This window comes from Vanessa atalanta, chromosome 15, assembly GCF_905147765.1.
Source record: "Vanessa atalanta chromosome 15, ilVanAtal1.2, whole genome shotgun sequence".
NCBI lineage: Eukaryota > Metazoa > Arthropoda > Insecta > Lepidoptera > Nymphalidae > Vanessa > Vanessa atalanta.
Window position 1 is genome coordinate 12,091,264 of NC_061885.1, and position 25,884 is coordinate 12,117,147.

General features: G+C 36.3%; 1 protein-coding gene across 1 annotated transcript; it reads right to left on the reverse strand.

Annotated features, from left to right (window-relative positions):
* LOC125069255 (frizzled-2) lies at nt 1–25,884 on the reverse strand. The gene is made up of 3 exons (XM_047678680.1): nt 25,489–25,884; nt 3,076–3,270; nt 1–2,938 (listed from the first exon to the last, which is right to left on the reverse strand). The coding sequence occupies exons 2-3, from the start codon at nt 3,244–3,246 to the stop codon at nt 1,481–1,483; spliced, it is 1,629 nt and encodes a 542-aa protein (XP_047534636.1). The 5' UTR covers nt 3,247–3,270; nt 25,489–25,884; the 3' UTR covers nt 1–1,480.

Sequence of the window (25,884 nt, forward strand, 5' to 3'; positions counted from 1 at the left end):
CTTGGTACATAAAAAAGTCACTTTATTTATCTACAGTTACAATATAAAATAAATTACATGATGATTTATCGGCTGCGGTGTCCGTGTATACATAAACATCCCACTTCTCGTTAGGGTACATTAATATAGAAAGATATACAAAATTATTGCACATCATGCGACGTCAAAGGTACAATTTTAGACGCCATCACATGAACATTAGTACTACTACTAAACAATAGATGGCAGTATAATTGGTTATTGCTATTCACTCCGAGATGGCGTTAATATTACGAAACAGAGCCATCTACAGCCTACTAACGCAACGGTAACGGCAGATGGCGCTTTGAACAGAGCTTGCGTTACAATTTACAAATGTACGTTAAGTTCTCGTGATCATAACATGAATCATCAACTTATTACAATATTTACAGAAGGGTGACTTAGATTATGAAAACTTATTTAATTTTCTATACAAATATTAGGGATTCTGTTATAAATATAGTTCCAAGCACATTAGTAATTAACTGTTCGGGTATTATCGCATGTATTTTTTAATTTCAACATTACCACTCGTTCAAATTACCTTCAAAAAAGTATTTATATTAGGTTTACTATATTTAAAAATGAGATTTATAAAATTTTAGTCTTATAACTTATGTAAAGGCAATTTGAACAGCGATTTTAAATAGATTAATCACTAACGTTCGTTCTATTCTAGCCTTTCTCTGGGAACATGGCGCTAATCAGGTAATGCCACTTAATACCTCCTTCCGTTCCTAAACAAGGTCGCGAGTTCCCGCTCCATTTAGGTCACAAGAATACTTGACGTTAAAAGCGCGTCACTTAACGCGTTAACGTGATCGTCGATAGGTATTAAGTCACAAGACCCGTCAGGCGTTGAATCAATGTTCAATAGATATTTAAACAAATTTAATCGGCATCGGCTTCTACAAGCAATCGACGGCAGTGGAACTACAATTTTGTAAACTTCGAGAAGCGATGCGGGCTCGGACGCCACCGCCGGACTTACTCACTATTACGTATATGTGTGCGCGTGCGGCGCTACGACTAGACTACGCGCACTCACTCACTCGGCACCAGCTCCGAGTCCGAACACGAGTCACGCGGCACCGGCGCGGGAACGGTCCCGCTCAACTCTACAGCTTTCTTCGCATGGCACAAGTCACGCGGCGCACCGGGGGGTCGGCCGGACGACCGGTACGAAAGTTCCTCCATCGGACGGTCTCGCCGCTCGGTGTGGCGGCGCGGTCGATCACTGCGATCGAAACGTTCGTCGGCGTCCGGTATCGGCGGTCGGTCGGCGGGCCCCGCGAGCGCGCCGGGTCGGGTCCCCGGAGGGAAGCTACACCGGCCCGTAGTCGGACAGCGGCTGCGCCGAGCGCGCCGAGGGCGCGGTGGGCGGCAGCGACGCGGGCGGCGCGGGGGGCGCGGGCGGCGGCAGCGGGGCGGGCGCGGGGGGCGGCCCCGCGGGGGCGCGTCACACGGCTCCCTTCACGAGCGCGCGGTGCGCGGGGGGCGGGGCGCGGCCGCCGCGCCACACGCGCCGCCACGACTCCAGCGTCTTGCCGGACCAGATCCACACGCCGGACGTGATGCCCACGGCCAGCGCCATGAAGTACTTGAGCATGAGCGCGGAGTAGAGCGGGCGCGGGCCGCACGCGGCGCCGCACGCCACGCGCCGCAGCCACGCCTCGCGCCCGCCCGCCTCGTACGCCAGGCAGCCGATCACGACGCCGGCCGGCACCGCGTACAGCACGCTGAACACGCCGATGCGGATCATCAGCTTCTCGAGCTTGTCGGCCTTCGAGCCGGCGCCGATGCCGCCCTGCCGCTTGATGACCGATCGGATGCGGAACAGCGACACGAAGCCGGCGAGGAGGAAGGTCGCGCCGAGCGCGAAGTACACGATGAGCGGCGCGAGCACGTACTTTTTGAGGTTCTCGGGCGAGGTGTTGCCGACGTAGCAGACGCCGGCGACCGGATCGCCGTCGACGGCGCCGGCGAGCAGGACCGCCACGGTCTTGGCGGCCGGCACGAGCCAGGCGGCCAGATGGTAGTACTGCGCGTGTCCCGCGATCGCCTCGTTGCCCCACTTGAGGCCCGCGGCGAGGAACCACGCGAACGACAGCACGACCCACCAGATCGATGACGCCATTCCGAAGAAGTACACCAGTATGAAGACGAGCGTGCATGCGCTCGGGCCGTTCGCTGAAGTCTTGAGCAGGGCGCCGTCGCAGGCGACCTCGTCGTGGCCGATCGCGAGGCGCGTGAGGTAGCCGAGAGCGACCATGAAGTAGCAAGCGGAGAGGTAGACGATCGGGCGCTCGGGGTACTTAAAGCGCTGGGAGTCGATGAGGAAGGTGGTGAGCGTCATGAGGGTAGAGGCGGCACAGAGGCCGCCCCAGAGCGCGACCCACACGGCCGCGAACTCCTTCTCCTCGCGCGTGAAGAAGGCGCCGCGGCACGGCAGCGCGCAGGCGGGCACGCCGGCGGTGGTGGCGCTGGCGTTGTGTAGCGTTCGCACGCTCACCAGCGGCGGCCGGCACGCGCACGCGCACTCGTCGCTTGCCGCCTCGCCCGGGCTTGCAGCCGGGCCGCTTTCGCAGTTTTTTGGATCCTTGCAGTCTTTTTTGTAGGGCCGACGCGGCGGGGGTCGCGGCGGCTCGGGCTCCTGGGCGCGGTCGTTTTCATCCATGCACAGGTTCTCGGGGTCGCCTAGGCGCGGTAGCTTCTCGCACGCCATGCGCTCGGGCCACTGGAAGCCGTACTTCTGCATGAGCGGCGCGCAGCCGGCACGGGCGCGCTCGCACACGCTCCGGCACGCCGGCAGCGGCTTCGCGTAGTCTTCTATACATATCGGTGTGTACACGGAGCAGAGGAAGAATTTCAGATCCGCCGAGCATTTGATTTCGACGAGGGGCCAATACTGGTGAACCTGAAGTGGCATAAACGTTCAGATCAGTATATAGTCGACAAGGAGAGAAACAATTTTTATATTTATAAAAAACATTAATTTTGTTAAGGTAAGTTCTGCAACAAATACTTTCTACTCTTAATACTATAGGTCATTACCTCGAGGCCAGCCTCCTCCTGCGTGTCATGGTCGAGTGCGTTAGGGAAGGAGGTGAGGTTGTACCCGATGCCGCGGCACATGGGTATGGTGATCTCTTCGCAGCGCGGCTGCAGCGCATCTGCCGCCGCCAGCGCCGCTAGCGCGAGCGCGCAACGCCACGCGCGCCACATACTCAGCAACTACGCTAATCGCATCTGCAACAAACGGACATACCATATAAGTTGTGGAGAAGCACAATTATAGTACACAGGTGTACTTTTTAGTCAAATTAGAATCGTAAATGTATTTTTATACGAAAGACGTGTTTTGATTTTATAAAACAATACAATTAAATAATAGCAATTATAGGAGCCGTAATGAGAGCCAATTCAGGTTGGAATGTGCTTTACAAAAGCACTTCGTTAGCATTCATTAGTCAACATTCAGTATTAGTACAACAAACGAGACATGAATCAGAACCAGAAAGTGATTAATATTCGAACGATTCCCGATCAAATACACGACGTCAGGCGAAATCATTCTTTTTCATAAAGCTTCACTATCTCGATTTACCAGTACATTGATAAAAAATTAAAGTCCAGTAATTATATTTTATTTCTTCAACTGCTTATAAATGTATCGTCAGAAATTTGAAGGAATTCATTAACATTATTCAAGTTTCTATGAAATGGAATGTGGCGACCACAAGCGCGATTCCGATTCAGTTTAAATGGCATTATTTATTTCAGTCAGGCCATGTGTCTTTATATATAGACGATTAGCCGATTACGGTGGCCCAAAATCATGTTTCGAGAAATGGTCCTTAATTATAAGACGTAAAGGTCGATAATTGCGTCAAATGGAGGTCGGATCGGATCGTGCGGTAACTGGTGAGCATGCGGTGGATCACTCGTATAAGGATCGGTTGCAACGAGTGCCACTGGTTTGTCAGTTGCTTAATTGAATTTTAATTAGTTATTTAGCGGAAATATGGAAATACGTACACATTTTTCTTAAAAGATACAAATAAATAGTTAGTAGAATATTTGGTACGTCGTGTTTTTGTTGAACTTTAATGATTATTATTTGTTAAAACATCATTTCTTTTTTTTAAAGTGTGCAAGTATTTAGTGAGACATGACAGTCATGTTAAGTTGCCTTCAAATCATGAAGTATTCAATTAAAAAAATGTTTCATATTGACATCGGAAGACACATTGTTTTGAGAAAAGTCACTTAATAAATATTCATCAAAAGTAATATTTACAGTGAAGGTATTCTTTAGTTGCTTTACATCAGTTTTTCATTGAGGAAAAAACGATATTGGTTACTTGATGGTAAATATGAAATTGTATTTGGGGAAAACAGTATTTTGATCATAGATGTGATTATGACGGAGTTCTACCTAAAATAGTTATCTAATACGTATCCTTCCATCAGCAGCCGACAGGACAGGCGTATCTCAGCTATCCCGTCGGCGCGGCGGCAGTTAATGCGCTTTTAACGACACGACGCATCGACACGTGGCCCCGTCTTGGGATAGTAGCTGACGTGAGCTGTTACTATTTAAAAGAAAGAAATCTTATTCTTCCTTTACGTGCCTCGCGTGTTAAATAAATAAAACCTACCCAATGTCGACTGCGAGGACATCAAATACGAGTATTTTTTTAAGTATGCTTTGTTTATTGGGTGAGTTTATATAATTAATAAAACTTATTTCAAGTTTCATTAATGTTCATTTATTTAATTTTAACGCTTTATGTATTTCGTCTTTTGTTGTAACGGAGCTTTAAAAGCCCTTCTGAATGGAATATTAAATTACTAAAACATTAAGATTAGACATGAAGCGACATTAAAGAGCTTCTACATAAAATATTTAATTAATACAGATCATTTGAAAAATGTTGGAAGATTTTAGTAGTTCAGTTATTCTACCGCGCAAAATAAATACAAATTATTGTGTTTGGTATTTAAGTTAACCAACGTTAGGAGGTACAACATTTTAGTTCACATGGTGTGCCAGTGGTTTTGGGTCTCACGCTACGACCCACGGGGAGGGAGCAGCGACGAACAGCTTGTTTAAATATCCAAAAGCATCGGAAACTTCGTCTGCATTATTATTCAATACGTCGAGTACGCAAAGCCTCCTAACACAGCGTCGTTTAGAAATGGCCTGAATGTTCCCGATACTAGTTATTCTCGTTGGAGTTTCAATAGCGGTGCTGGCATATCGGCGCTCGCACAATAAACAATGCTTGTTATCGTGAAACAGTGCGTGTGCCCGGCACTGCCTGAGTCGTGAGCGGTTGTGGTTGCTTTGTGAGCGGGAATGTGAGAGCTTCGACATAAAATTTATGAATACGTTCGTTCATCATCTGTCGTCATGTATCCGAGATACTTTCGTCTGTGTCAAGCATGATAATTTAAGATGACGATATAAAATCGTAAATCATTAGACGTTTTAATAATTAAAGTAAGCAGAAGCCATAGACAAGGCAAGTCGTCAAGTAATTAATCTTTGCAATGTTTACATAATATGAAGATAGCGTTAATGATAGCTGATAAATTTATTTTACGATTCTTTGTCTCGACCATGTCAAAGGCAACGCGTACAAAATATTATAAAATCCTATGTATATATGTTATTAATATAGTAACAGACCGTTAACGTCCCGCTGCGGAAACAATGGGCCTTCTCATCTTAAAGAAATTATGTATATGGTGCCTATTTCACATGCAAGTTTGAGGTGGGTGAGCACAATGTTCCATTATATAAAAAATAATTTATACATATAAAAAAATTGGAGTGTATGTTTGTAATATTAAAATAACCCATTTTTACTAAATGCATATGTATGTATACACGGTATATATACCTAGATAATATTTTTTTACAATTTTTGTCTGTCTGTTTAATCCGACTAATTTCTGGAACGGCTGGACCGATTTTGACGGGACTTTTACCGTCAGATAGCTGATGTAATAAGGAGTAACTTAGGCTACTTTTATTTTAGAATTAGTAGAATAATAATAAAGTCACGCTTTTTTATTAAATTCAAACGCGCACGAATTCGCGGGCACAGCTAGTTAATCATATAATATTAAAAATACAGATGTGTTTTGCAGAATCACAATGCCATCGGCAATTTTTTAATAAGCGTGCGTATTGTGAATCTAATGCGATAGAAACAGCCGGTCCGCTGTCACAGCGACCACACTCGTTCAGTTAAAGGCACAGTTTATTCCGGTTCAGTGGAAATACTAATAGGCGTTGGTTCGCGAGATCTTATTGCCTCGACGTGTCGCAGGCCAGCTCTGCGGCACGTTACGCTTGTTTTATTCCTATACGCATCGAGTAGCTGACCAATAAAGATATTAATAGAAGATTTCCTACACAAAGCTGAGAAATGTGTGTAAATTAAATTTACTGCTCGTATTATTACAATAATAAAACGTACAATAAGAAATTGCGATTTATTTTAAAACCGTATCGAGTAAGGTGAATGACATTTAAATCGAAGTCATTAAATTTGCAATCTTAATTTTATGACTACTAACTACATCAGCCTAAAAAAAGAATTCGGGCACGTATGAGTTTTTTTTTAAAACTATTATTATATGGCATGGAAGATTATTAATATGCTTAAACTTTGTTTTGACGTTTGATAAAACTTGGCATTTTAATATTTTATACTGTCTGTTTATTATATTTTTTCCGGAAAATAAAAGGATTTTTGGAAATTATAATAAAATAACGCCAAAGGACATCGCATGTTCATCAATAAATATTGTCACATTTGTTTCTTAATCGTTCTGTTCTCGACCGAGACTCAAGTTTTTTTTGAGGATGTGACAAGCTCTTGAATGACATTTTGGGTAATTTTTCATTCTCTCCGGTGACAGCGGTCATTATATGGTGGGTGGGTGTATTTGTGTTTTTAGAAGGTTGACGTCCGATCCGCTGGCGTTCAGCCAACTTTGAGCTGGTTATAGCTTTTAGCTGACTACAGATTGATCTGCAGATGTGAATTACGAGGGATTTAAGATATTACGCTAATTGCGACACCTGCATTACGAATCGATTCCGCTATAATTCTCGTTGATTCGTTCGATATACGACATGTAATTGAACGGCGTTGGCAGGATTTCTGACGTTAATTATTTCTACTAAATATCCAATACGTTTTATATTTCCATACTTTTATTATTTGGCATTCTGAAACAGTTCCTTTGTCTTAATAGAAACGATGAATGTGCAATGTGGGTTTGTGTCGGTTTCGTGTTTTCAATCTTCTACGTTGATTTTCGTTGCGTGACGTCCGGAAACATATAAATCAAAATTTCTTGCATACATATTAGTATATATGTATATACACTAATATGTATGAGGAATCTGAATGTTTTGATACAGCTAAATTATAGATTTTAGCTGTATCAAAACATTCAGATACCATTTCACGGTAATAATAATACATCAATGTATATGCATAATAATTTTAAAAATGGAATATATATTTACGTTATAAAACTGGAGTACGTGTTTCGAGTTGTGCTAATCTCTGTAACTAGTAGGAGGGTTTGAATAATTCTGTTTGCGCTAGATAGTCCATTGCATTTAGTTACTACTAAAATACAGGTTTAGTTACTTCATGCTGCATTATACATGCATTTAATGCATGTATGGATACAAGCATGTAAACTTTACCGTAGGTGTAACATCGGGGCAACGCTAGTGCAAATAAAAAGTACGCTCTCACAAACTTCAATAGTAAGAGTAATATCAGTCGTATCTTTTAAGAATTTTCTACTATAAATCTATATTGAGTTTCATTCGGCGGGTCTTTAGGCCCGATGTATTTATTATCGAACCGATATTAGATTTTTGACAGTTAATTAGTGTTAATTGTAACTTGTGTATTGAAAGGTTTTGATTTATAAGATATAGAAGAATAAAAAATAAGAGTAAAGAAATCCAATCCATTTCGAATTTTGAGCTATATATAGTTATAGAATAAATATAACTAGGTATATACTGCGTGGGTAGAACAATCAGACCGTGACCTTGTACCTGAGACCGAACGTTTGCATTTCGCTTTGATAATGAAAACAGCCTGATAAGGATGCCACGGTTTCAGTAAACACAAAAAATCTTGCTAGTATATAAATAAATGTATTGAATAAAATATCGCGAAATTCTCGAGTTTGTAAGGTTGAAAGATGTCGCTTTAGTACGAGTTACGCGTACTTCGAGTCACTAAATAATGTAGATTTAATTTTAAAAGCAAAGGGAACTGTTATCTGGCCAGACGTCACCCCGGTCGCTTAGTCACCAGAATTTCCATTACCGTCGCAAGTTCAAGAATTGTTGGGGTGAATATATTTTTGATGCGTGAGACGAAATATTCTAGTAAATACTTGTCGCGTGTAACACTAACTAGTCCGTCTCATGCTTCCCCAGGTCTCCGGTACTTACGAAATGTATAATTTAAATTCAACGAACTGTACAATAGAAGCGGGAGTAGTGAGTTTGTTCGCGTGTACTTGCTTTTATTTTTCTATTTCAGTTGAAGGGTTGGATTGTGCTTTATTGTTATTTGCGGTTCAACCCACATCGGAAACCGCTTCGAAGTCGTAAAGCTTTGACGCTATCGCACGTTTTACGGCCCATGGCATCCTGCGACACCTCCATAGCGCTGGTCCAGTGGTCAATGCCCAGCTAGTTCGCTGAGAACATAAAATCTCCGCAAACTCAGCGAGATTTGTTTTATCGTAGCAGTTGTACGTTCGTTCAAATGAGTTTCTTTGATACGCAATATATGTTCAAATCGAGATTTGTTTATAACCTGATTTTTTTATAATAATAGAGAATATTTTAATATTTATAACGTCGTCGTCTTATTCGTCAGTTTTAATATAATTTTATTAAAGAGTAATACGAGTGTCATTTTCCGTACTTTTGTTTTTTGATTCCTTTGTAAAAGTAATAATTGTTTCGTCAAATATTAAAAGACATGGAATGTGAATCCGAAAAATATTTTTTTTATTTCGATTTAATATCATTCATTTTATTAAAAATTATAATACAATGTACCTCGATATATCTGAGACCATGGCAAAATTCAAAGCGCGTTATAAGGGCTTAACACTTAGCAATCCAAGCGAATCCGGGGCGTGGCTGTATGTATAAACGAATATAATGCATATTATAATGGAAGTCGAGCCATTAGTTATGATTGAACTACAGCGATCCAAACAAAACGACTGTGCGAAATAGATTGAATGGTGTTTATGAATCTGTGCATTGAACCTTGCAATTAAACTTCGCAATTATCCATTGTTTAACGCATGAACGGCTCATTGAAGATATGAAAGCAACAAAATATCTCCTCTATACTAAAACAACATGTCTTCGTTTACTGAGTTTGCCATTAATTAAAGGCGGTTGATGTTTTTGTTCCAGCAAGGCAAGCGAGTGAGCCATCTGGAGTGAGCGTAAGTATAAACTTACATAGGTAGATATAGACGGCATTAGACATTTCTTACGATATTAAGGGAACAAAATTTATGAAATTTCCTTTGCTTATAGACTCAGTTACATTATTCATGTTTATCTATTCCTATGATTTTATGTATCTCATTTCATATAGGTATGTATTTGTACTTCTGTACTTGTTTACGATTTCGATGGGACCCGGTAGATGACGCTGCGATCGGGAAGTGAATAAAATTCTTATTTGTTCCGGAGGAAGTCGAGACTGGTAGCTCGTATAAAATAATACCTGTGTTCACATGCCAAAAATATAATGTATACGAATATTATAAATGCGAAAGTTACTATGTCTGTTACATCTTCACGCTTAAACTGCTGCGCCGATTTAGATAAAATTTGGTTTGGAGTTGAGAGAAATGTTTACATCTTATTATTTATTGTAGAGAGCTTACCAACAAGTGTAAGCATTTATACTTTACTACTAAAATAATGTTAAATAATTTATTTTTGTATATTTGATTACAAAGGAGTTCACTTCTTTAAGGTTAATTATTAAAAGTTATTTTAAGTACACATGTGTTGCTAAAATGATAATACATAGTACAAGATTAAAAGTAGCGCTAGCATTTGAATATAAAACGAGTAGTGTTTAATTCACGTGTATGGTGATGTACGAATGAGAGGCTGTACGCTGGCCTTCATTGAACGTATACATTCTTTGCCCGTGCTAATGTCGCCGACCTAGATTGTAAAATGTTGAACAGAAAGACCAAATAATGCGACGTCCTTTGTTAAGTTTGAAATGATTTGAGTGACAAAAAATAAAACAATTTTCAGCTCGGTCACGGGGACAGATCGCTCGAACTGCCTTTTGGGTCACGTTTCTAACTTATTGTATTTTTTATGAATGCTTTGGTGATTTTTTTTCATGTTTAATTATTTTAGATTTCGGTTAGATATACGCTATATGTAGCATTGGTTGGTGCTCTTACAAGTATCTCATAAACTTTAATGTAACAAAAATAATACGACTAAAACTTAGAATTTTATAATTTATTTATTTTATTCATCAATCTCAGCAGGATAAGGCTTTAAGAGACAGGAACTACAGCGGTACGAAGTGCCATGATAAATATTATTAGGCAGGGTTGCCAATTGTACCTTGACGTATCAGTTAGTAAATTGGCTCTCTCTCCTAATGAAGCTTATGCTATTGCTCCGTTCCAGTTCGGGTTAATGGACACTAGTAGTAGCATAAATTTGACATATGCGAGTTTCCTTCATATCGGCTATGAATACTATCGGCACGAGATGAATTATAAACACAAATTAAATACAAAAAACAGTCAGCGATTCTTTAACTCGTTTTCTTCGGCTAAGATTCAAGTATTTCAGCTAATGAGCCATGTGACAATTATTATTATTTTTTAATTTTACCACTGTTATTTCAAATTATAACAAAGTTTGTTACTTTAAGATAGAAATATAAACTCAAACACGAGAATCAAAACTTGAGATACAAAACTATCTTGCTTAAATGTCATTTAAAAAAAAATCAATTTAAAGCAACATAATTTATATTTTCCCCAGCATCACTGGCAGCCCTAGTTTCACTTGACGCCACAGTATCTTAACTAAGTGAGTCACGCGGTTATTCTCGTCTAATTACGTATTACTGGATACGTGATCAGCGTCGCATTTAAATTGACGATCAATACAAGACGTGCCACATAAAATTTGCATCGCTTTAAAGTAATCGTTATTTAATTGCTGTTTTACTTGTTTCGCGTTATATTGATACGTATAAAATAATGACAGATGTTCCTAAACAGATTGACTTTGAGTCGAGGATCAACAAAAATCTGTTTGTTAGTATTTAGAGTCTTTGCGTTCCATTCATTCAATTGAAGTTAGCCTGTATCCCGTTTTTGGAGCTATAACCTTAAATAGATCGCTGATTATTGAACGCGCATCACGCAAAAACTGCTGAATATTTTTTTTCTTAAAATTTGTACCATTACATTCACCGTTTTTAAAAGGTTTTTGGCTAAACTTTATCACGCAATATATTTCAACGTATAACGTAGCCACAGAAACGCGTGCAATTCTGCAATTATGCGTATATAAATAATTTTAAAGACGAATTGCAACGTAATATACGATAATATAATGCGAATTGTATGTACCTGCATATATTATTTAGATTCAGTTATTGATCTTTATATTGGCCTCAAATCCATAAATCGACGTTGCGCCTGCAAAAGTCGATATGTGTATTTTCTTATTTTTAGATTCTTATGCCGTTTTAATCGTTATTTCAATACGCACGTACTGTAAAAACAGTAATTAAAAAGTTTTAAAATTTAGCTATGTGACGTTCATACATCGAAAGCTATACCATAGGCAATATTTTGAGGAATATGTGTGATGTATCTCAAGTTTTAGCAAGAAGGTAATTCAGTTTGTAGGTTTTATACTGAGTAGGTAACTAACTGTGTTCCGTAATTAGTGAAAGCTATTTCATCACAAAGTTATCGTGATTCGCATGTTACAATCAAGGATATGTTGTTGCGTGCTAATAACTTAATATCGCTAGTCTATTATGTAATTATAAAATGACAATTGAACAACCCTTACGTCCTCTGGGACGAATAATTGTCGACGTTCGATGTGAAATGAGTGAATGAATGTCTATTTAGTAAATCATATTCTATTTAAACTGTAGAAATACTAATATAAAAATATATATTTGATTTAATGAATCAAGTAATCGTCATTATGACGCTATTTACTATAATGGTTCTGTTAGTAATAACACAAAAAGCGTCAGTATAAAGCATTTAATACTTTTTTCAAAATTATATAAAGGTGTCGAGGAGCAATTATAATATTTATAATCAAAGGATCTAATTTCCAAGTAACTTGTTAGAACTGGGTATCTTTGAGCAATGCTTTGAACACAAATAACTTTTAATAGCCAATCAAATACTGTCAAAACTCGATCCCTTTTATGTAAGGATCGCCGTCCACGGATTAATATACAGAGCTTAAGCGTCATTTTGCAATTAACAAACCAACTGAAATACGAAAACGTCTTATCTTTAAAACAGACTTATATTAAAGTAAGAATGTGAAAATGGCTAATGATTTATTTTAGAAAGGTTTCAGCGCCACTAAATGCCACCGTTGCAGTAACCTATACATAACAATTACACCGTTAATGGTCACTACCACCACCGCTGGTACCAGCAACTATTATATGTTCTACCTACGTTTTTAAAATTATATATACCTAAAGCAGCCGTAACGATTTAGGAAATTTATTCGATAGTGATTCGCAGCTCAGCGTCGAGTGGACAATCGGCCACAAGAGCTCAGTTTTCTCATCCACTCAATTTTCCGCTTCGCAAATCCAACTTATCCGTAACGTGAAATGATTTCATAAGATGAACATGAATAGCCGTTTTTATAATATACATAAATGTTTGGAAGTCCATTTGTTAAAATTTAAATGCACAATAATAAATTGGACAAAAGCTTTATCCGCCATTACATGAATTGGCAACAAGTGATATTTTACACAAAAAAAAAATATGGCGTAAAAGTAAATGTTTGCGAAATTTAATATTATTGTTTGTAGTCGGCAATAAAACACTTTAAATAATTGCCTCTTAGGACATTTTCAATTTGAACGAGACAATAAAATCACATAAAACTAAGTCGGAGGCGTTTAATATTACTCACGACAAAAAATATAGTTAAGAAAATATAAAATATTTTATTACTTTCCTTAAATATTTCATCTCATTGTTTCAAATTAAGAGAAACGAACAAACTTGCATTGTGACAATTTGGAAGTTTATTTGATGCTATTGTTTGTATAACAGGACGGAGCTGTCGGAGCACTTAAATTTGACGGAGTTTGGGAAGCAAAAAAAGCCTTTATCGTAAGCCGAATCTTTATACACCATCCACGACAGGTGCATCTGTGTCACGATAAAAAATACGACACTAATATAATTAAATAGAAGCACACAGATGTTTAGAACGTTAGAAATAATTCTTGATTATTCTTCTTAAAAATATCGCGGTTTGACGAGTGAGGCTAAACGAAATATATAATTAAAGTATTTTAAAAGTCAGTGACAGAGCTTGTGATGCTCTGAAATTATTCTTGATTTATTTGTCTATTTTATGAACAATAACCATTTTTTATCTCTACCGCAAATGTATTAATGGTCAATGCACTAGTGTCTATGTGATTGCATCATTCTAGAACACTTAGGTCTTAGGTATATCTTTTTGGTTTTAATTTTATTTAAATTAAATTATCAATTAAAACATATAACATTTTCGATGCTTAGGCAAATAATTTAAATTGTTTTCTTTAAAATTATTGACTGTAAACGGGGGGTTATATTTAAAACTGAGACAAACAGAAAGAGAGATGGTTTACAACGGGTAAGAACAGAAGGGTCTGTATAGCTTATTTGGTATTTCATAAAAGTGGTTAGCTTCTTTGGTAACCGGTTTTCACCCAAAGCGCTGCACATGTCACGACGTTAATAAATTAGGACAAACTACACATATATTAAGACAGGTAATACTTCTATACGAAACGTAAGAGTTCATTATTAACCTATTCTGGTTTCACTTACGATATTTATCGAGCTCTTCTCGACATATTTCGGTAGATTACGGTTCCCAATGTATTTATCGAGCGCGTCGAAATCACGCCGCTGTCTCTTCAAAATGTGAATAGTTAATAATAATAATAAGTACTTGTTTCAAATATCACTTATTTAATATAATGTGAATAAAACCGTTTAGTTTAGTTTATAGTTCAGTTTCTTCGGTAAAAAGACTCATTATTTTAAAATTATATTAAAAAAAATACATACGTAATTTATTTTATAATGAGTAATAAATAATTCTAAGTGAACAAGTAATTAGGATAGTGAAATAGTCTTTATATCCTAGTTAATAGTGAAATATAAATTCTAGCAGGTCAAATGAGCCATAAAACCGATCCTGTTCACATGGACGCGCCGATTTAGTACTGCGATAAATTCACATAGAGTTTAGTCCTTTTGTGAATATCGACACGTGGTATTTTCGTTATCCTGCCATTAGGCCGAGATGTGACCTTCGAACGTCGGAATAACGTCCTTAACATAATAATCTTAGCGTCGTTATTCTCTTGCGACGGTTTAGGTAGGGATCGATTATTTGAACAAACAAGCGGGCAATAAATCATACGCTCCCGGTTACCTGCGGGGATCGATACGAACTACGAAAAAAGGGAATTTTGAAACAAAAGCGAGTGACATTTGGCGACGCCGGCCCTTCGCGACCGCCGCGGGGATCGTTGTAATGCTTTGGTATTTAGAAACTCATTGTCTACGATTCAAAGCTAGCTGTTATGCATCAGCTCAACTCCTTATACTAATTGAGTGATATTATATCACTAACTTAATTGAATAACGGTACATAAAAAATTAAAAGTCAAACTTAACTGCATATATTTACTCACTAATAGCCCGAGTGTTAACAATTCGGTTAAGAATTGGATCTATGTAGATTGATATCGGTAATTGTATATATTTAATTGATCAAGTCGACATGTGTTTACAATTGTATAAAATTAAGTCTTTTTATGAATTCCAATTCATATGAAGAATAACGTATAAAATATTTATGTAAATGTAAACGCAATAAGAGTAAACTTATCGTCATTAATTTATTGCTGAAACCATATTACTAAATACTTATTATAAAAAACTCAGCAATAATAATACGCAGCTGTTTAAATATGTAATTAGTTGTCGCAGACTTCGCTTGCGAGGTTCTTTAATTTGGAAATAGAGATACAGGATTCGATTATCCCCTCGGGTTATTTTCCAGTGATTATTGAGCGACTGAAGTGAAACAAGTACATAGAAAGGATTGATTAATTTTAAAATACGCAAATACACAACATTTTCTCTGATGCTCTGTGAATATCAAGACTTGCAAAAAGGGACGAGACCCGATATTCTTTAGCAACATAGATATAACTGTGTATATATTGATTGACGATTTCGTTTAATGAAATAATCTCATCTTAAGATTTCCCAGTAAAACCTAAGATTTACCGACATGAGTTAGTAAATGTAAGTATTTATTATAAAGGGACTACGTTTTCGGACTTTTAACTTTATATCTATCGAATTATAGATACTCGATATAGAATAACTATAATGATATCTATAATAAGTAATGTTAAATGTGTTTAAACTACAGACAGCGTCGATTTTGTACATTAATAGAGTTCCGTTATAGTTTTTACAAGTAAGACAGGTGCCTGATTACCTTAATTAATACAAATGCGGGCTGCAGAATTAATTACGAAATAGCTCATATAGTGGTATTCTTTAACTGGACTGCCGAGGGTCAAGCGTAGAATAATATTAATGTAAGTGAAGGCCTTGGGGTGCTGTAATCACTGGGGAAAGCTCCCCTAGTAACAAAAGACGTGGATCTGAGTTAAGTCGTAGGATGACTTGTGTTTTATATACATATATAGTGTTCAGTGTTTTGTTTTTAAAGATTTATTTTATATATACACGGTTAAAATTGTAAATTCAATTGAATGTATTTCATGTTACAAGCGTTATAGGTGAAGTAAAAATTTTACGTAATGTTTTTTTTTTTTTTCGTTACAAAGACTGACAGTTAATCTAATTTGTATATGATTATTATTATGTACTCGTAAATATACTTATGTAGAGTCTAACCTAAGCGCCAAAATATATCTTTATTTAATAATTCATAGTTATCTCAAATGATTATTAACAAATCTATCGTATTTCTGTTCTGTTTTTTTTCGGAAAACAGACACTGAAGACAATACTCTCGGTTTGCTTGTTTACATTAGTGCTGAGCCACTGAACCGATTGTAATGATATTTGACATTACGGTTGCCTGTTACCTGGATAAGGACAGACATAAAAAACGGAATTTAAGGGGAAAAACCACGGACGAAACGCGATGTGTAGCTGATAGAAGAGTTTACGCGCCATATGAATCTAAAGCAGTAAGATAACCAGAAAATCGTAAACAGTAGCTCCTTATCGTTATTATATACGGGTCGAAGAACCTTGTCAAATTTAATTGCACGACTAACTTGTTTCTACCAATTATATTAAAAGGTATAACGCGGAGCGATCGTAGGTATAAATAAAATAATAAATTAATCGATAGCGAATCGCACTCGACAATACGGTAGCTACGAATATCATCAACAATATTTACCTGCTATATAAATAGTTTAAGATTGAATGGCGAGTTTTATAACGTGTAGGTAACACGTCGTAAAGTTGTAACAGTGTAGTTACAAGGTATAGCGTGTCGAGCGACCAGATTGTCAGATAACGCGATAGTCGCTGATAACGTATCGCGTACGAAAATATTCTTTATCAGACACTCCAATATCCACTGGACATTGCAAAGAAATCCTGTACAGTGATTAAAATAAAACTTATTGCCGTATAAACGGGCAACTTTTTATCGGAGAGAAGTGGTGAGAATTCCTAAGAATCACAATAGTTACTTACCAACCCGAGTTAGAGCAGTGTGCTGGGATAAGCCCGAAACCTTCTCAAGAGGTGAGCCTTTAGTCAGGCTGTGAGAAATTCTCAAACGACAAATGTTCAATCGTAAAAGGACTAGTTTACAGAGATTTGAATACATTGATCAGAGAGAGATTAATTTGAATGGGTCGTGAATGTGAGTGGGCAAGTATAGTTGTAACAACTGCCATTGTATAAATTCACCCCTGACATGTTCAATGACAGGGGACAATTTACCGTAAGGCCTTGCCTATCTTCATGGCTTCAATACATCACTGTAATGATATTTATATATTTGAATTTCATATTAAAACCTTGGACGTAATACTCGAAGCGGACTCAAATCCTGTTTTGATATTAATCGTATTATTATAAGACCTTTAATTTGTATATTATTCAACTTTGATAGTATATGTCTCTTTCTCAGATTCTTTGACAAATCGCGTCCTAAGCTAGATAATATATAGGTAAATGTGTATATCAGCAGATAAGTAAGCGTCGTGCGACAAGGCTGGCTAGTGAGGAATTTAAATCAGATAAGTAAAATTGAGAGGGCTTTGATTTTTCTAAGTCATTGTACCAATTTCTAGTACTTATCGGAACATATGTAACGCAACACGACGAAAGCGCTGCTATCAGTGATGGATGCTCGCCCGTTTAATTACGAGACGTTATCGACTCGATGATTTATTGATATTGCCTAGTGCCTACTCGATATCGATAGTGTAATGTGGAAGTTGGAATCTGAATTACATATTGCTCTATTTTATTTCGCTACTGGTATTTATTATGCTCGAGTGTTTATGCTAATTCGAAGCTCCGTGAAGGTTTTAGTTTGTAAATAGCGCCAAGTTATCTTATATCTGGACTGAACATATGCCAGTATATGATTGCGTTTCCATTTATTTCATATATATTTAGACGATTAGGTCTCTGAGAGTATAAGTAAATAAAGGTTTTTTTTTTTAAATAATTTATTTTAAATACGCAAAGGGATTAGTTGATAATTATCAATTATTGTATTATTTTGAAATAAGGTATACTATAAAAGACTTTCATTGCACGCTGCACTAGTCTCGTATTTAACAAGCTGTGCCGTTATGTCTTGTATTTACATATATATGTAATGTAAGATTATGAGTAAAGCAAAAAAAAGATTGTGTGGCTTAAATAATATATATATATTACGTTTGTTGTTCAGATAAAATCTGGCACTGACGCCTTGTCAGACAAACATTCTTGTTTCCTGTGAGAACTAGTATGTTTGATTCTTTTGTTTTCGATAGTTTTTAAATAATATCACAACGATCAATCGTTTTATCAATCTCCAAAGGTTGTCTGTCTGTTGTCTGGAAGACATCGCTCTTTAGCGATAAGCTCTTGTACGTGATACGAATAGGTGTATTTTTATTTTTTTAATTGGTAGTCAATAAAGCATATGCTGTTCTATCGTTGGCAATCGTATCTAATGTTTAAGAAATCAAAACAATCACCGGTCTGTCCGCTCGGTATTTAGTGTCCTAGTTTAGTATTATCGTTGTGAACATTCTTGTTATTGGTTCCAAAGAACGGGAAGTTATCAACGTTAAATTAATAATTGTACGCTCCGATTACTTTTGTTCTCGAATTTTTACCTGTTTCCGTTATGTGACGTTTTTTGAATTCACTTCTGTCCTACACGTAGATATACAATTCGCTATAAGATTTTTATTAACTAATTAATGTGTTTATTTGAAAATGGAACCTAGCTAAATTGTTTTAATTTTTTAAATTAATAATTAACGTAGCACGATGTCGGCAGTTTAAGGAAATTATTATCAGGAAAACTAGTGTCAGATAAATTAAGACGTGTGCGTTAAACAGTATAATTTTAACTATATACTAAAAAATGATATTTTCAGGGTCGACACACTAAAAAACCCAAATAATCCCCGAATTATATTCATGTCAATAATAATATGGACGAAAGATTGTTATCATTTTCATGTTTTTGCAGATTATAAAAAGTAAATCATAGATATTACAACTTACAGTCATTAATTGTAAATTGATAACGAATTACCAATAAAGAAGGTCTTATTACTTATAATAATGTAGGTATGTATTTTGACACATATTAGATGTACTTTGGTGTTTAAAATTATTTATATAACGTAAATTAAATAACTACGTAAGTGACTATGTACTGTTTTATCGATAATAAAAATCTATAAATATCAATAAAATAATAATACTCTACTATTAGTTTGAAGTAATAAGTCGTCACCTACTAAGTTTTTCAAAGAAATCTACCAAAATAAAAATAAGTGTAAGGTACCGATTAACACCCTTAAAAAAGTATCTTAAATTTATTCCGTGTACTAAAACTACCACTAGGTTGTATTGTCCCCAGCACCAAATGTGTGTGCTAAATTTCAGCTCAATCAGAATTGGAACTGGTTTGAAATTCCGATGCAAGACTCGGCTTACACACAAATGAGGTTTAACAAAAGCTCGCCGTAAAGATTCTTAGGCGCAGGTTAATAAACGCGAATCAAAATTGAACTGTTTTTGTTAAATATGTCACTGATAAAAACATGCAATTTTATTGTAATCTTTTATGCACAAATCTCACATCAATTAACTCATAACCAGTTAAAGGACTTGAACCAATAAAGTAATATAAATACGAATGATATTAACTAAGAAATTGTCATCCTGATTAAAATGAAACATAACAGTATAGTAAAAACTAATTTTTATTTAAAACAAAAATGCAAGTAATATTAAGAACACAAAACCCAAGGCACATGTCTGAGGTTAAGTTATAATTAGGTAAATAAAAAAATGTAATCCTGATACTGCCTGGAAATAAAAACATGCAGTCATGATATATATGTCAGTTTACTACATATATGTAGAGCAATGCTTGATACTTATGTCGACTAACAATACTTTGAAAACAAATGATTACTTATAACATGTTTATTTATTTAAAAGACACACCATCGGCATATACACAATAAAATAGTAGTTAATAAAAGAACATCAGACTTATTCTGTGTGGTACACCATTACAGGCGTGTACGACACTTGCTACAATAAGAATATCAAATAAAAAAAAAAAGTGAGACAATATTTTGACAAAAATGAAAACAAACACAAATGTTATTATTATACTATATATATGCCCTGACTGCCTATCAACGCAGTTTCACAACGTAATAGCTTATTCAGAGAGGAGTTCACAAACTTTGATTCGATTTTCAACTTAATTAAATCCCTCCGTTCTGTTTTTCTTTAAAATATACAAAGACAAATAGATATGGTTAACAAATAAGTTATTTTCGGATGACACATACACGACACGTTGAAAACGAATCGATACATTGTTCAAGATTGATGAGGTTGAAGATTGTTGACATAATATCTGCCTTAAAAAAATATTCATAAATAAATATCGACGTCTTTTAATCGAATATATAAAAATCGTTTTATAAGTGTTTAATTTATAACACTGACTATTAAATTTAATTAAAAATTTTACCCACATCATTAAAACCAACGTATTAATTGGAGTTTATAGCCGAAAGCATTTTTTTTTCCTACGTTGTTTATTTTAAATACATGCCTCAGCGTCGATTAGCGGTTTATTATGATTCGAATATTTAATAAGCGGCTATTGTGAGCACACGTGTTGACGAACTGAAACAAATGTCTGCTTATGTGATACTGTGGACCTCTGTTTATATAACGTAGACGATTGTCATGGAAATATTTAATAATATTTGGTTTAGAGACACTTACAAGTCAATTATACCTGTAATCTTAATGATAAATACTTGTTCAATGACATATATTCGCTAAATATGTATTAATTATTTTTGTTGAAGAAGATGGGATGGGAATTGTTTATCACGTTATTAAAACGAATATCATTGATAGAATTGTTGTTACGAGATTATATATGTTACAACTAGCAACTAGCTGAAACCGCGGCTTTATCCCCCATTTTACCCCTCGAGAAATGACTTGAAAAGAGGCCTATATCCCCGGGACTCAAAATATCTCCACACGAAATTTAATCTAAATCAGTTCAGCGGTTTAAGCGTGAAGAGGTAACAGACAGAGTTACTTTCGCGTTTATAATTTTACCAACTCATGTCGGTAAATCTTAGGTTTTACTGGAAAATCTTAAGATTTAGTTCGAGCTTTTACAGTAACATATACATGAGTGAATATACAAACGGCCTGGACTTGTCATAAGGTAGTAACATTTGTCTGGACGACTTTATATTTTTAAAATATTTTTTAATAAATAATGTAGAATTTAGAAAAAAAACGGTTATGTTCTTAACCTCGATTACATCCCGAGTTAAAAGGTAAACGGAGATAAAATCAATCACAATTCCTAAATATATCGTTCTAAATACACAGAGTGAGTTATAAAATATTTTCTGTCGCTATAAAAAAATGTAAAATTCAATGCGCGTAGTACCGTAAGCTATGGGTGGCCGGTGCATGTATAAATAATATGATAAATGGAGCCCGAGACGCGACGGACGACGCCCAGCGGGCAGTCGACTGTGTATCGTTAATTTGGTCCTGTGATCGCAACCAGTGTGAAAACTGGCTGTATCGGAGACGAATTGTTTTATAACTTCACAGCAAAAAGAAAAATTTCATGGAAGCTTCACGAAAATAACTCTGTTATTTATTTGTATCAAAAACATGAAATTCACGCTTGACAAGTCAATGGTCTAAATTTAAATCGGGGAAACTACGAAACGCAATTTCTATATTAATATGTGATATAACAATATATTTTCCGAATCGCGCTGTATATGTTATAACTCTGGTAGTTTTATGTATATTGGTTATAGTAGTTTTTTAGTATACATAGCAATCACACAGGAATACTTTTTATACAAAGTTTACTTTTATTATATTATACAATATATACACAATTGTTTGTCTCCTTGAAGGGAGATATCTTTAGCAGGAGTACGTTTTTATTTACTTTACTCTCTCTTTGCATACGTTTACGACACGAGTTTCTTATTATTGTATAATTAACTCTTTTGTATTTTCATTCTAGTAGAAATACGAACTAACTAACTTTGAATAACTCCTAGTATGATACGTGTGCTAAACAGAGAGAAGGTATTAATTGAAAATAAATGTTAAAATTCTAAGGTAAATTGTTGTTAAAAATTAAGTAGATAATTAGAAACCAGAATTCAAATAATAAAGTTAAACAGTACGAGTATGTATTTGTTGTTGGAGGGGCATTCTGTGAATTGAACACTTTTTTGTTCGGAAGTCAGCGACGTTTCTGGCCATTAAACATCTCGTTATAGTTATGTATTCCACACATTTTGAGATAAAACTGTCGTAAAAAATTCCTTCCTGCATCTTGAGTACATTTTCCCCTAGACAATTCACCGTATTGTTGCAAGTCCGTAGTGTTTTAATTTGCCTTCCTGAATACCCATTGTTTATAGCCAAGTAGTTAATTTTATGCAAAACCGCTACTTACGCGAGTTTTTATGTTGCTCAAATTACATTCATTACTTTGGAACGTACGTATACGTACTGTTGCAAAAAAACTTGCTTGTCACGTGTCTCTATAACTAGCGCTGATATTATATCGTTGCCATACAGAGAAGAAGCTGTTCGGAATAACTCGTTCAACCATTCCCTTTAACGCGGATGTAGTGTGAAATAAAAAAGGGACGAACATGCCGAATGCGAAATATTATTTCGCGTAAAACCATTTCACAATATGATGGCTATTGTATTGCGCATTTTTGGATAACAACCTGTAACATCATAGACTCAGATGAATCTCAGTCAAGTCAACGTTGAAATTGGTTATGTTATAATATAGATTGGTAGAGAATATATTTATATTTTATATACACAGTTCTAACGCATCTTTTGTTGCGAAATTAACTTATTATACATCAGAAAAGGACACTGTTCATAACTCCAATCTTTACCTTAGACAAAAACTCAAGTGCCTTTACTATAAAACGATGATAAATGCGTCACCGCTATCCGCGTAATAGGTTAAAACTCCTGTTCAAGTGTTCACGTATTACGACGGTGAATTTATGCGCACACTTTGTAAATGGTCCCATAATGGAGACAAAGATCGCATTGTGCTATGATAGCCATCGACTCCGCGTCGGTCGCCGAACCCGCTTTATATCCGTTCAAATAAGTACTAAGTATGTCTAATGCGTACCTGTAATTAGGAGGTGTTAGATAATACGAAGCAGTACGTTTACCATCTCGTGGGATTGTTTATTCGATAGTGCTTTATGAGGTGTTTTCATAGTTGCGCCCACGCACGCGATCGCAAACAGAATGAACAATGATTGTTGTTATTAGGTTTTAGGCACACCCTCATTAATACACTACGGTTATATGTTTACGATTTATTTATTTTTACGGACCGTTCCCGACTGAACGATGCGTTTCGCGTATTTTAAACGTGATTAGTGCCAACGTTTATCGCCCGTATTTTTGTATAACGTGCAATGTTTAGCGAAATTGTTTTCAAATGAGAATAATTCGATGAAAGTTTGTTTTCATTATTCACGTATTTAATTCTGATTCCGATCGTCAGTTGAGATTAATTTGATGGCGAGAATGCCTCATCAACCCAGGTGAATAGCGAATATGACACGTGATTCTTAAGGTCGCGGGTTCAAATTCTGACAAGATGACAAGTACTTCGGAGTATTTCAAATGCTAAATTTGAGTTTAGGTACAATTCATCTTATGTTCGGTGTTAAAGGAAAACGTCCCGAGAATTATATTTGATTCTCGGAAGAAATTCTAACATCACAATCGCTTGGTCCGGGTTGGATTTAAATTCGAAATCATTACAGTAGAACTGATTAATCTATTTATTCCCTAATTTTATAATGTTTATAAGAAAATTCTAACTTAACTTAATTTTATTATTAGATAAATATAATATAATACCTCGTTACAGGTATATAATTGGTTTTTAATTCGGTTTTAAGGTATAATACATACCTTATCTTTGACATATCATTTCTGCAGATAAAACAATGCACCAATATCTAGATTCTAGGTGACAATATATTATTGAATATTTGTTGATAATTAGGTATAAAGCATGGGAATAATTCATAAGCATAATATATAAGTATCTCGGTCACAATGGGCGGGATACGATTAACTTAAAAGTTTTAACATCCTACGAGGTACATATTGAATATTTTCGCGGAGGCTGAGTGTGGGCGCGTTATTCCAACGCCGCCATAGTTTTTTTTATAGCAGATAGTTTAAAGACAATAGGCTGATTATTATGAGTTTTTTATAGATTTCAAGGATGAAACAATTATTCTATAATCATTCATAATAAACTCGCTTTACTTGTATTTAAATAAACATTTTGTCTTTAAATTAAAAATAAATATTCGAATCTGAGCCATCGTCGTATATGTCTGGTTGTATATATTTTTGTGTTCATTTTAAATACGATTACATGTGTGATATTATTAATTCCTTATTCAAAACCAATTAAGAATGTTATTTATTTGTTTTATCCAATCATTAGATTAACGTAATATTCTCGAACGAAAGCAGTTCGAATAAGATTCTATAATTTGGATATCCGAGTGATAAATAACGATCGTTCATTTTAACGCCATAATCGACAGGAAGAATGGCATGGAAAGTGGAGGTAATCATAAATAAAGGCGTGAGTCAGTAACCGTGGTTATTTTCGACTTGCAAATGAGAAAGTGCACTGGTGTCGCTGTAGCATATCTGGTAGCTTGCTTCAGGTGCAGAGTGCGTTGCACTGTGTGCACCCCGCCTTAAGTTTATATCTTTGCTGCCGTATCCGGTTGTTTGGGTATAAACAATTTTATTTTTCTTCTCGTTCGTTCTCTCTTCAAAGGCCACGACCTTATTCCATAAAATTTAAATTTTAACGAAACGTTCCGTTCGTTTATTTACTTTTATAGTTTTGGAAAGGCGAATGTTCTTTGCATAATATTTACTAAGGATACTTTTGTAAGTATTTTACGATAAATTACTATACATTTAAATTCAATTCTGTAAGAGTATTAACAAGTAATCCAAATCATCTTACAATTAGTAGAGAAAACTGATTTAACTTAGTGTTTGTTGCCTACGCGGTGAAGGACAAACTACCGGCCTTCCGATTTATATCGGATCGATTGTAATCGGTTATGGAACATGCATGCAAGATATTAGTGGCGTATCTCACTCCACGGCACTTATCGCTCAAAACAAATCCTGACACGTTATCACTAACGAATACGTCAAATCAATACGTGATAAACTCACCGCTATTCGAAACAGCAGAGTTCTCTCTCACAACACAACACTAATAAATTCACCAACTTCACCGTCGTCTTAAACAACACCTAATTGAATCCATGTTATCATTTAAAAGTATCGATCAACACGCGTTGGAACGGTCCCTGCGACGCGTATATTTTTACATTCAACTGAGAATATTTCTTCACAGTTCACGATTAATTCACTCGACACGAGGTAGATCTTCTTAACTATTACTTATGTAGCACTTTTCCAGTCATATAGTGTTAAGTCACAGTCAGCTGAGCGATTGTTTGAAACAAATGATAGCGGTAGTTACGAAAACAAACGTGCGATTTGAAACGTATTCACACGGCGACGCGCGGAGAGGGACTGATTCGCTAGACCGAATAGCCTGACGGA

Coding starts and splice junctions, on each gene's coding strand:
- LOC125069255 (XM_047678680.1), bottom strand. CDS start 3,246: ATGTGGCGCGCGTGGCGTTGCGCGCTCGCGCTAGCGGCGCTGGCGGCG. Junction 2,939..3,075: donor AGGAGGAGGCTGGCCTCGAG/GTAATGACCTAT, acceptor ATGCCACTTCAG/GTTCACCAGTATTGGCCCCT.